This window comes from Pocillopora damicornis, chromosome 7, assembly GCF_964200805.1.
Source record: "Pocillopora damicornis chromosome 7, jaPocDami1.2, whole genome shotgun sequence".
NCBI classification, from domain to species: Eukaryota; Metazoa; Cnidaria; class Anthozoa; order Scleractinia; family Pocilloporidae; genus Pocillopora; species Pocillopora damicornis.
Genome location: NC_142676.1, coordinates 6,386,783 through 6,399,611, shown reverse-complemented (window position 1 = coordinate 6,399,611; position 12,829 = coordinate 6,386,783). Strand labels below are relative to the sequence as shown.

Below are 12,829 nucleotides of genomic sequence, written 5' to 3'. Positions count from 1 at the left end.
AATCAAAGTGTAGTCTCTTTAATAAATTTTTTATTATCGATACAAAAGAAAATTTTTTGTTATGTTTTTAAAGTGTTAGATAAGTTCAAGCTACGACGAGGTTTTAGTTTCTTTGTCAGGTGAGTTTCAAGTTTGCCGGCCATCAGGTGCACCTGAAAAATTTACAGTGATTTTTGGTCAGTCCAAATTTAACCTATAAACGCCATGTTGTACACTTAAGCTTCACTCAAGGAATTATATTTCTGTTAGTAATTCTTAACACTAATTAGTGCCAGCTCTTGCTTGTTGTGTGACCGCGAAGGCGACGAGAGCGTGACAGGAAACGGGTGCATGGGAAATGACTTCATGATCGGATCAAACGCTCTTTACATGACACTAAGCAATAACTCGTCAACCAAAAAACTTACTAAACTTTGAATTCATATGAAATTTCTTAACAAGCATCCAACACTATTAAGACGTTTGAAAGAACCTCTCAGTAGAATTTCTGTAAAAATTCCTGACTACCGAACATTTAGTCAATGAGACTGTGCGTGGCTGCTGGGAAGTTAGACTCAGCGTTACATTCATATTTGTGACCTACTCCGCTCCTTAACACGAAAATGAAAAAGCTGAAGATTTATTTGACATCCAGTTCCAGCATGACGATTGAAAAGTAAAATAGAATGCAGGACCAAAAAATAGATTCATGACTTACAAATTTAACAAATGATACACCATTTTTTGTTTTCAGTTAAATAAGCTCGTAATTGTATTCAGCTTCTTCGAAACTGCTCGTGTTACCAAGTAAACCGTTTTGTTATACGCTTGCGGGGAAAATCACAATTTCACAAGAGTTGCAGGTGAGTACTGGATTAATGACTAAATACACATGAAAAAAATTTAAACTTAAGACGAAAGAATCGGAGAAATATGACATTAATTCGTCGTAAGCGAGGGAGAAAGAAAAATATCTAGCTTCCCTCGAGGATTTGAACCTCGACATTCAAATTTTATGATCTAAAGCTCAAGTCCAAAGCTACAAAAGACCTCGTTAGTGAGTCAAGACATACGCTGGGTTCGTATTTGACAAAACTTCCCGCATTCTCCTGGCATCTGAATTGTCGAGAACGTCATGTCTGAAAGTGAATTAAGAAAGAGAGTAAAGTTCAAGCTCCATCGTCAAATGAAGAAATTAAAAACATCAAGATCTACGGGTTTAGAGATTGAATCCTCGAAGATGCTTAGATTCTCTTAATTTTTTATCCGTGACGGATAAAAAGATTTTTCTTTATTCGACCCCGAGAAAAAAACTTCTCCTCTCTCTTTATAAGTTTGAATTCGATGAAGGAATTATTCCTCAATGCAGACACTAAGATAAACATAATAAACATTGAGGTAGCTGATTTATCTGCCCAAGAGAGATTTATGAAACTACAGCATGGCTGATTCCAGTGTTATGTGCACCGCTTGTGCTCCTGGTACAGTAACAGTATAACTCGTAGGTTGTCTTCATCCTTGACAATTCAGTTTTATATGGCAGAAACTGTCCTGCTCAGGAGAATTGAAAAATAGATTTTGATTGCGGATGGATGGAAGAAATATAACTGAGCCTAAATCGCAGGATGAAGTAATAGGAATACTGAAGCATTAAAAATATACACACAATTCAAGAGAAAGAACAAAAACAAAGAAGAAGACGAGCACGTGAACTTTTATGAAGTAGAAGAGCAATTTTAATATCTGAACTGGACATTTGAAGAGATTTGTTATTTACTCGTGACAAGGGATTATAGACTGATCTATTGCTCGTTAATATGTAATCTTTCATGGTTCCATCGAAATTTTAGTATAGCTAAACGTATTATTCTTGATATTTTCAGGCATATAGAAATAATAATGACAACTTTTGGAGGATAAACCGATTCAGAGGATGGCGGTTTAACAGGTACTAAACAGTTTTCATATTATAAATTACTATAGTGTAATTGTTCCGATGATAAGTCTCAGGGATTATTCAACAATATTCACTGAGCCTGCGGTGAATAATTGTTAATCATGACACGTAATACCCGCAACTGGACAAGCTTGATCATAAGCTTAAGAAGGCGTAAGTTTGGCCAAGTTCCTTCTCTGGATTGTTAAGGACCGAGACGATGGTTTCGCCAATGAGGGATATATTATAAAGAAAAATTATTTATATAAACCAAGAGGTTACCAAAATGAATGAATCTGCGGGACTCGTTATAGTTTTCTTTATTTTGACTTACAAGGAGATATATTCGTGGCTTCTTTGTATTTAAAACTGCTGGAAAACGTTTTATGTTTGTGAAACAAAAAATTTCTGGTTAAGAAATTACAAAGTGATGAACCGGCTACAAGCACATCATTTCTTTTTTTTCGACTTCAATGTGGAAAATCCTGAGAGAGCACATCACACCCTCTCGGGTAGCTGATCAGAACACAGCTGGATTCGCCTTAATCTTGTTCGCTCGTGTGTTGCACCACATGAAAATAGCAAAAAAAGGACGATAAATTGGAGTAACGTGATAAAGAGCGAGGTGACATAAAAATTAAAAATTTAACCCCAAAAATTTTAATTATTACGAATTCTTGATCATGTATGAAAATGAAACTTCGCCAGCGTTACCATTTATTTATTTATTTATTTATTTATTTTTTGGAAGTATTGCAAACATCGTTCGACCTCCTCAAAAATTACTATTGTTTTTTTCTTCAACAATTTAAACTACTCATCCAAAAGGTGATTTGTCGTATTTCGCGGTTTGGTCGGAATTCGGTTTTGGCGGGAATTCTCTTTGCGCAATGACGAACTACATTAGCTCACGTGTTTACTTCGGAAGGTAAACATTTAGGCTCAGAAAATGCTAATGGTTGCGTAGAATCCTGCTCTGAAGAACGCGGAGAATACCACGCCTGTCTAACAAGAGAAATTTCCTTATATCCCCTTTAAAATTATACAGCAACAGATTCTTTTCTGTCAGCAATGCATTTACAGATATTTTTTAATTTCTCCATAGTTTTGTGATATCTAAAGGTTTTTTCAGTTTTATTTTGGTTTCAAATGCTACTATAATCTGGCAGCAAAGTCTCTCGATGGCCTACAAGATGCGAGAACCAGCGCTTGGTTCTCCACTTACTTTTGATGTGAAACCAGATTATTGTCCTCGATAGCCAGAAGGCCGATGCAAAGATAAATAGACAGCTCCTAAAATACCATCTTATTCAGAAAACTCTGGATCATAATAAATTAGAAATGGAAAAGGAAGACTTTTCCCAAAACACATTTTGTCACGGGTTAGTGGCTTCCGGTCATTCATGATTACTTAGCTCTCTTTAGAAGAATATTTGTGGAATATATTATTCGCTGGAGCCTTTTTCACACTTTGGAAAAACGCACTGATAACTCTGATTCACGAGAGCTATGGAAAATTCGCAAGAAAATACGTAAACCAAATGAAATCTTACTCTCTCTCTAATTAGTTGATAGTTATGTTTAGATGATCGTATGTAAACGCGTTTCTTTGCATAATAGGCTGCGGGATTTTGGAAGAACTCGTGACAGTTGTGCAAACCCTTGAGTGCGTTTTGAGTTTGTAAAATGCGCCGTACAACTCGAAGATTCAACAACCTCGTTTCACGGGAAACTCACAGGAATTACACTGCCGTCCGTATCCGGAGAGTGGGGAATTTTTTAAGCAAAATCCCATCACAACAGCATGAGGGAGAAAACTTTGAAATTCTCACTCTTTCGTTTTATCTAAGTATCAGAGACAAGTTGGTCTCCGCCTTTCTTTTTGTATTATTTTCATTTTAGTATCCTTTTTTGTTTCGTGAGGATGTTTTCAAGCGCAGTAAAATTCTATTCTATTTTATTTCCAGCTATGGCGGAGAGTAAACTTCCGACAACGGGAGAAGGACTGGATTTGAACAATGAGATTCGGGTCACAGGTGAGAGAGAGCCATAGAAAAACACTGCTACATGGTCATTTTGAAGCGGTTGTGATGTTTAGTAATGGAATAGTTAAGTACATTTTTAGTGGGCATTATCAACAGCGGCAAGTCTGGGACTGGAAGTACAGCGGTAATCCGCATAACGATTCAAAATGGCCGATGACATCACGGAAAAAGGAACTGAACACCAGTTTTGACCAAGCGCTTTTCAAACTCGGTCGTCATAATTAGAGCAATTCGCATGAACCATTAATGAATTTTTATCCATAATAATTCATTTTAATAAAGTTTTATTTTTCATATTTTTGCCGTTTTCTCTGGCAATAGTAATAATACGAACAAGAAGTGATTTTGAAAAGCATTTCACTATAAAAAATTGCGATAAAACATTTCTTAAAATCATTTCAAGATTAAAAAGAATTGCTAAAAAGCGACGACGTTTCGACGTTAGCTGAACGTCATTATCAAGTCAAAATAAGTTAGTGATTTTTTTGGTCTATAAATACTAAAAAAAAAAAACAACAATAGCTGATTAAAAAAAAATTGTAACGTGAGAAAATATCAAACAAAGAGTTTCGCACGTATGGAGTCCGTCTGAATATTTAAATTGGGCTCAAGTTTCTTAATGAAGAGCATTTCAAATACTAAGCAATCAAATTTGCTCTGGCACTTTCTTAAAACCGTGAATTGGCTTTCTCTCAAAAGGTTGTTGTTACCATGAGCTTCTAAGAAATGTCTACCGATTGCCGAATTTTTGTGCTCAGCAATGCGTTGATGAAGGTGTCGGGCTGTATACCCGACATAATCTGTATCGCACAGATCACATGAAAAATTGTAAACAACACACTGCTTATTAACAATTGACGGCTTGATTTCTTTGGGTCTGAGGTCTTGCCCCAATTTCACGAAAAACGGTTGTAAAGTTGGGCCAATCTTATGGCTAAGATCGCGTAACCGCTTACGAACCGCATTAGCGGCCACTTGATCTTTAAAAGGAAGACTAATTCTTACTGTGCTACTATCATCATTGTTTCTTTCTGCTTTGTTCGCTGAGGAATTTAGAAAAAGAAACTTTTTGATAGCAGAATCAATAACACTCATTGGATAGTCAAGGCGACTAAATATAGAGCGCAACTTGGCACATTCTGCATTGAAAGCCTCTGTTGTAGACGACAAGGAATAGGCACGATGTATCATTGTCTGTAATAAAGAGTCTTTATAGCGTTTATCCGTGTGACTTTGGAAATGTAGGAGCAATCCGATGTTTGTTGGTTTTCTGTAAACTTGAGTTTCAAGTTTAGTTCCGTTCTTGACGATTTCAATGCCAATAAAAGGGATCTTGTTATCCGCAGGAAGCTCCATTTTTATAGTGAAATAGTAATAATGTTTATTAAATGATCGAATTTCAGGGACAAACGAAAGCCAAGTCACATCAAATGACACCAAACTGGAGGTATACGATGATCCATTAAGAGGTGAGAAATTAGATTCTTTAAAAGACGCCTCAGTATGGTTCTTAATTAGGCACATTTTCATTAAAGTTTGTTACCTATTCTGTGAATAACTTTTGAAACAGAAACTATATGTTCGAATTTCAAACTTTATCACCAAAGAAACACTGAATTTTATTTCTGCGTGGGTCACGAACAAGCTGTAGGTGCGAGGTGTACAATTGTATACATATATATGGAATGAAAATCATCATTAAATCTACTACCGCTAGAAATACAAGAAAAATGTAATGAAAAAATTAGTATCGTACTCAGTATCAGGGATAGATTTTAATCAAAATCAAAAAAAATGTCGAGAATGCTTTCATTTACACCACGTACACTTTTGCAGTTTTTTTTATAAATTATGAATCACTACTATTGCTAATTATATCCTGATACACTTAAAAAACATCTGTGATAAAACATTTGCAACTAAGGTCGAGAGGAGACTGATCGTGGAAATCAAATGAACAATAACGTTTGCAAAAAATTATCTCTGATTCTGCGTTCCTTCAAACACACCACGCCATATATGGCCAGAGTTCCCGAATTTCATTGTTCTGGAGAACATTTGAAGTGATTCAAAACATCATCTTAGAGTTAACGCTTTGTAAAACTTATAGATATCAGTGGGGTGAGAGTTAATGGTCGGCGGGCCCACGTATACAGTAACCGACTGTTCAAAAAGAACGAAAGGCCTGTAAAGGATAGGAATTAGAAAGGGGATCTAACGATATGAAAACAAAACCTTGTTAAAACGAAATCATTAATGTTAAACCGGTGTGTTTTCAGATATAGCAAGAGTATGTCTCGAGGAAGGTAACAAAGAATACAGACAGGGAGAACATCAAAACGCGATAAACTCCTACTCGGAAGGTCTTCAAGTGAACTGCGAAGATATGCGGCTGAACGCCAAGCTTTATAGCAACAGGGCAGCAGCTCATTTCCATTTGGGTAAGAATCTTTTTAAAGGAACTACTAAATTCCTCATGGAACGTACTCAGTGAAGATAATGAATGTACATTCTGCACCCATTTTAAACAGGATTTTATCCTCGCCTGCCGCCTTCCCTGCCATTTTTGCATCATTTATCGCCTTAATATTTAAAAGAAACTGGCAACTTTACTCGTGGAAATTCTACATTAGGACGACATTCTCAAGCAAAGTTTCATCGCAATTGTGAGATATTCTTACCGTAAAATTATGATAAGTATACTTGCCAAATAAATTGCAAAGCAACCAATAAGAATATCGAAAAATTCCCACACAGGTTTGAAGACCAACATCTCAGGACTGATGTTGTGCGGAGATTTATTCGTTCTGTGGTTAGAATTAATTACGCGCCTATTTTACTCAGTATAATATCTTCCCTTTCGAATTGTCGCGTCTCAGCTGGTTTACGATTATATCAAGCTAAAACGGAACAATTTAGTTTATGGCGGTTACCCCTCAAAAAGTGCGTATCCTTAAATCAAGGTGGTAATCCTCTTACGTGACGTCATGTCCTCCCTCGCCAGTCGTTGTGACTCATGTTCTGCTAACTCGACTACCGAGATAACTGGCTCGGCCATCTGGTAACTTGAGAATCAATGACTTTTTTAAAAAGAAGAATTTTATGGAGAAAAAACCAAGGAATCCTCTCAAAAGATGCCTGGAAAAGCAATCAAATATGAGCAAAGCACTTACAGGGTGATATAGCCTAAAGTGAAGAGAAGCTATAGAAAAACCGAAATTCCCAGATCCGAGTAATCTACTCATATTTTATTCAAGTCTTCAAGGTTGCAAAGAACAATACTTTTTCCGAAACACATCGTTCCCTAAGGAGAATTGAAATAATTTGTAACACAGCACTCAGGAAATTCGGGTGTGCGTCGCCTTATTCAGCATAAGAAAACAACTCCAGCGATGGACTAATATGATACCAAAGAAGCGTAGAGCTACTTATTTGATAAGTAAACCAACAACTAAAAATCAATATGAGGAAAATTGCCCTAAGATGAACTCTGTGAGTTTATTGTGACCATACTCAGTTGCCAAGTTTGAAATATCTAAAGGACAAGAGGCGAAAAACGAAGGTGTTTGACCACATTCTCCTCATGTCGTATGTAAATTCCCGCGTAGTAAAAATCTGGGTCAAAATGTGAACCTTATCTCCCCCAGTTTTACCCAATGAAATGATTTTCGCCTGGTTTTAACTAAGGCCAAGTCTAGGACAGGTATAAAGACGGATACGTAAATTGGTACGTGATGACGACTGACACTTAGTTCCTGAATTCCTTAGGAAACTACGAAGAATGTCTCAATGATGCAACAGTTTCTGTTCAGTTGGAACCCAATTTAATCAAAGCTATTAAGAAAGGTGGGTGTTGCAGTCAAAATTCATCAAACTACTTTTCTGTGGTTTCTTCAAGAGAATTGTATGGATTACGGCAGCTGACTGTACCTCGGGTATCAACAATAACTGGCCCGTGAATGTTTGCTCAGTAGATAAAAAGTGCAAGTTAAGGTCAGTGAGCTATAAATGAAAATTAAACCAGTAATGGTTCATTTACACCAAAGATTAAACATGTTTGAAGTCGTTTTGTTAAATACAGTTTAAATTTTTCTTCATAGAATTAGTATAAACCGATGTTAGTCGACTTCACATATAACATATTGAAAATGCAAATAAGCGATTGTATGAATTCTATGAAAAATTCAGTTTTTCAGTCCTCTCTTTCTGGTTTTCATTCAGTTAAACCCGGTTTGACCAAAAATGTTTTGCTCATGTGAATGGGGTGTGAGACGATTTTCTGGCTACTTTTATATGTGGATAGTAATTAATTAGATACCTCACGTCATTACCTTCTCAGCCGCCGGTGCTTGCGTGGAGCTTTGCTTGTACAAAGAAGCAAGGAGCTGGCTACATATGGGATTGGCCGTATCCTTTAACGAGTGTTTCAAACGTTATACGCAAAGAAATGCAAGCAGTGTTCACTAACACCGAGCTGGGCAGTTAAAAGAAACTAAAATACTTTCAGTTATTCCAAAACATTTCATTTGACAGAGGGGGCATTTTATCTAATTCGCAGAACGCCCCTCATCAGTGTCTCTATAAGAATATCAGCAGGACGCCCAAACCAAACAATGATTACACCTAGTGAGCTTGTTAACACTTATATTAATATTCACTCTGGTAAGAAAATATTTAAAATAGGAAATCGTCAAAAGAAATCCACTTTCGACAGGTATGTCCTTTTCTAAGGTTTGTTTAGGGAATAGCGCATGTTTTTTAGGGGTGTTTGAGAAAAACACCGCGAGAGCGATGTTCCAAAATTCTGCAAAATACCACGAGCTTCCATTAAAAGAACGTCCAGTGACGCTGACATTAACCCCAAACTGTCTGGCTTATAGTCCGAGTCGTCATTCTTTCTGAGATAAAAACTTCTTCAGATTCACATCAATTTCCTTGGCTTCGAAGCTCAAAATATCCAGACGGAACCGTTTTTCTTCAGCCCACGTCGTCCAAACTGTTGGCCACATAAAGGTCTTTTTTTTTTAGCGTTTACATTTGCTGCATTTTCTATAAATTCTTGAAGCTTTTTCGATTCACAATCTGGAGATATTTCAGCCATTGTTTCAAAATTAGAATCAGTATCATTTCAGTTAATGTAAAAATGCAAATTTTAAATGTAAGGTTCTAGGATTTGACTGACATACTTATTTTCTCAGCGATTCACATACATGAAATGTCTCAACTTATAGAATTGTACCTCTAATATTTTTATTTTTATTGAAATTTGTACACATCCACTCATCAGTTATTTATTCTTAACCCATATAAGATTGAGAAGGATAACAAACCTCTGCTTCACTTACTGAGCAAATCTCAAACATTAATAAAGAGCCACGAGTGTATTATGGGAAATGCCAAAGTAGACAGAGAAAAGACCGAAGAGGGAATCCGTTGTAACCTTCTAGGAATAGCTCATTATAATCGAGGACAGTTCAAAACAGCAATCGATTACCATCAACGTCATCTACAAATTGCTAAAGAAGTGGGAGACAAGGCCGGAGAGGGAAAGATTTATGCCAATCTCGGCTGCGCTTATGATAGTCTAGGACAGTTCAAAACAGCAATCGATTACCATCAACGTCATCTACAAATTGCTAAAGAAGTGGGAGACAAGGCCGGAGAGGGAAACGGTTATGGCAATCTCGGCTGCGCTTATCGTGCTCTAGGACAGTTCAAAACAGCAATCGATTACCATCAACGTCATCTACAAATTGCTAAAGAAGTGGGAGACAAGGCCGGAGAGGGAAACAGTTATGGCAATCTCGGCCTCGCCTATCGTGCTCTAGGACAGTTCAAAACAGCAATCGATTACCATCAACGTCATCTACAAATTGCTAAAGAAGTGGGAGACAAGGCCGGAGAGGGAAAGGGTTATGCCCATCTCGGCTGCGCTTATCGTGCTCTAGGACAGTTCAAAACAGCAATCGATTACCATCAACGTCATCTACAAATTGCTAAAGAAGTGGGAGACAAGGCCGGAGAGGGAAACAGTTATGGCAATCTCGGCTGCGCTTATGATAGTCTAGGACAGTTCAAAACAGCAATCGATTACCATCAACGTGATCTAGAAATTGCTAAAGAAGTGGGAGACAAGGCCGGAGAGGGAAACAGTTATGGGAATCTCGGCCTCGCCTATCGTGCTCTAGGACAGTTCAAAACAGCAATCGATTACCATCAACGTGATCTAGAAATTGCTAAAGAAGTGGGAGACAAGGCCGGAGAGGGAAAGAGTTATGGCAATCTCGGCTGCGCTTATGATAGTCTAGGACAGTTTAAAACAGCAATCGATTACCATCAACGTGATCTAGAAATTGCTAAAGAAGTGGGAGACAAGGCCGGAGAGGGAATGAGTTATGGCAATCTCGGCTGCGCTTATCTTGGTCTAGGACAGTTCAAAACAGCAATCGATTACCATCAACGTCGTCTACAAATTGCTAAAGAAGTGGGAGACAAGGCCGGAGAGGGAAAGAGTTATGGCAATCTCGGCTGCGCTTATCATAGTCTAGGACAGTTCAAAACAGCAATCGATTACCATCAACGTGATCTAGAAATTGCTAAAGAAGTGGGAGACAAGGCCAGAGAGGGAAAGAGTTATTGCAATCTCGGCTGCTCGTATAATTGTTTGCGACAGTTCAAAACAGCAATCGATTACCATCAACGTGATCTAGAAATTGCTAAAGAAGTGGGAGACAAGGCCGGAGAGGGAAAGAGTTATGGCAATCTCGGCTGCGCTTATGATAGTCTAGGACAGTTCAAAACAGCAATCGATTACCATCAACGTCATCTAGAAATTGCTAAAGAAGTGGGAGACAAGGCCGGAGAGGGAAACAGTTATGGCAATCTCGGCTGCGCTTATCTTGGTCTAGGACAGTTCAAAACAGCAATCGATTACCATCAACGTTGTCTAGAAATTGCTAAAGAAGTGGGAGACAAGGCCGGAGAGGCATCCTCACTCTGTTATCTTGGAAGTAACTTTGAGTGCCAAGGAAATCTCAAGAGGGCCTTTGACTGCTTTCACTCCTCTGTAGAGGCGTTTGATAGTATCAGGGCCGGTCTGCGATTCAACGATCAGTGGAAGATTTCTTATCGTAATCAGCATAAAAGTGCATACACAGGCTTGTGGCGTATAAACCTATTTCAAAATGAGTTTCTCAAGGCTCTTCTTACCGCAGAAAAAGGACGTGCTCAAGCTCTAAAAGATCTGCTAGAAACAAAATATCAGCCCCGAGATTCTTCAACGAACAGCGGCTCGTTCCTTGCCCTGAGTTTTGTTCCATTAGGTACAGTCTTCATGGCTATCAGTGGACCGTGCGTTTACTACTGGGTTTTCCTTAGCGACGATAATGTCCAGTTGAGAAAGGTACATGTCAACAATTATAAGTATCAGAGGGAATTGGAAGTTTTCATCCAGCAACTGAACAGAACTGCCTTGAAGGATATCGATGCTGTTAAATGCGGAAATCCTTCCCATGACTCGCCGAAAGCGACGGAAGTGGCGAATGATATCATTCAAATTGATGTAAGGTACTCACAATCAAGTGCTCTACAGATGCTTTATGACATTATCGTTACTCCTATTGCTGATCTGATCGAAGGAAACGACCTTACAGTTGTTCCTGAGGGACCATTTTGTCTTGTGCCTTATGCAGCATTGGAGGACTCGAAGTCAACTTATCTGAGTGATTTATTTAGAATTCGCGTGCTTCCGTCCCTGACGACCTTACAACTAATCAATGATTGCCCAGCTGAATTTCACATGAAGAGCGGTGCATTGCTTGTTGGCGACCCATGTTTCAAAGAGATCATCTATCAGGGAAAACGGTTGGAGCAACTTCCAGGAGCAAGGAGAGAAGCGGAGATGATTGGACGAATTCTCAACGTTCCCCCCCTTATTGGAGAAATGGCAACAAAAGATGAAGTGTTGAAACGACTTTCATCAGTGGCTTTAGTACACATAGCAGCACATGGTAAAATGGAAACTGGTGAAGTTATCCTGGCACCAAATACGACAAGAGAAAACCCTCAACCTCAAGAGAAGGACTATCTACTGACGATGAAAGATGTCATGGAAGCTGAGCTGCGGGCGCGACTGGTTGTTCTAAGTTGTTGTCACAGTGCTCGTGGGGAGGTCATGGCCGAGGGTGTGGTTGGCATCGCCCGAGCATTCTTGGGTGCTGGCGCTAGATCAGTTGTGGTAACCTTGTGGGCGATTGCAGACGAGGGAACCCTGGAGTTCATGAGTTTCTTCTACGATGCACTTGCTAACGGCAAGAAGGCAAGTGAAGCTCTCAATCAGGCCATGAAGTGTTTGAGAGAATCCGAAACCTTCAAGGAGGTGAAGTACTGAGCACCATTTGTACTCATTGGTGATGACGTCACACTTGATTTCAACGACATTTAGTTGCTGATCCATGTAATTATTCTTTTCATAACATTTATGCACTAAAAAGTAACTTTAAATCCAAATTATAGATACAAATTTGATCATAAATGCTTTTTTTGTTATCTTGCTGTGTAAAGTTTGGGAGTTTCTTTTTTTCCCGAAGAAATTGAAATGCTTTTAAATTGAGTGGGCACAGACTTTTTCTTAGATAATTTGATAGGAGTGAAAAACAGTTTTCTGCTATAATAATTGTTGGGCAGTTTATCGTTTCATGTAGTAAGGCCGAATGAAAAATTTTAGATGATCTCAACGATTCTCCCTGAATTATAATTTTTTTTTACTTTTCAGTTAAGGCAGTGAGAATTGGAGCTGTATCATAGAAAAGACAGAACCCAAGAAAGTAAAAAGTTGCCCGTTAGCGTTCATATTTCGAGCAGAAACCAC

General features: G+C 38.4%; 1 protein-coding gene and 1 pseudogene across 2 annotated transcripts; one reads left to right on the top strand and one right to left on the bottom strand.

The window, feature by feature from the left end:
- Positions 1–4,295: 4,295 nt before the first annotated feature.
- LOC149042269 (uncharacterized) lies at positions 4,296–5,316 on the bottom strand. The gene has a single exon (XM_089212766.1). It carries the CDS (start codon positions 5,314–5,316, stop codon positions 4,516–4,518), a length of 801 nt encoding a protein of 266 aa, XP_089068892.1. The 3' UTR covers positions 4,296–4,515.
- Positions 5,317–5,359: 43 nt separating this feature from the next.
- Positions 5,360–12,403, top strand: LOC149042268 (uncharacterized; annotated as a pseudogene). Its single transcript, XR_016188439.1, has 5 exons — positions 5,360–5,429; positions 6,240–6,401; positions 7,729–7,806; positions 8,300–8,367; positions 9,272–12,403. The product of XR_016188439.1 is annotated as an uncharacterized LOC149042268 (transcript).
- The last annotated feature ends 426 nt before the right edge of the window (positions 12,404–12,829 follow it).

Excerpts from the sequence above, each read along its gene's own strand:
- LOC149042269 (XM_089212766.1), bottom strand. The coding sequence starts at position 5,316 with ATGGAGCTTCCTGCGGATAACAAGATCCCTTTTATTGGCATTGAAATC.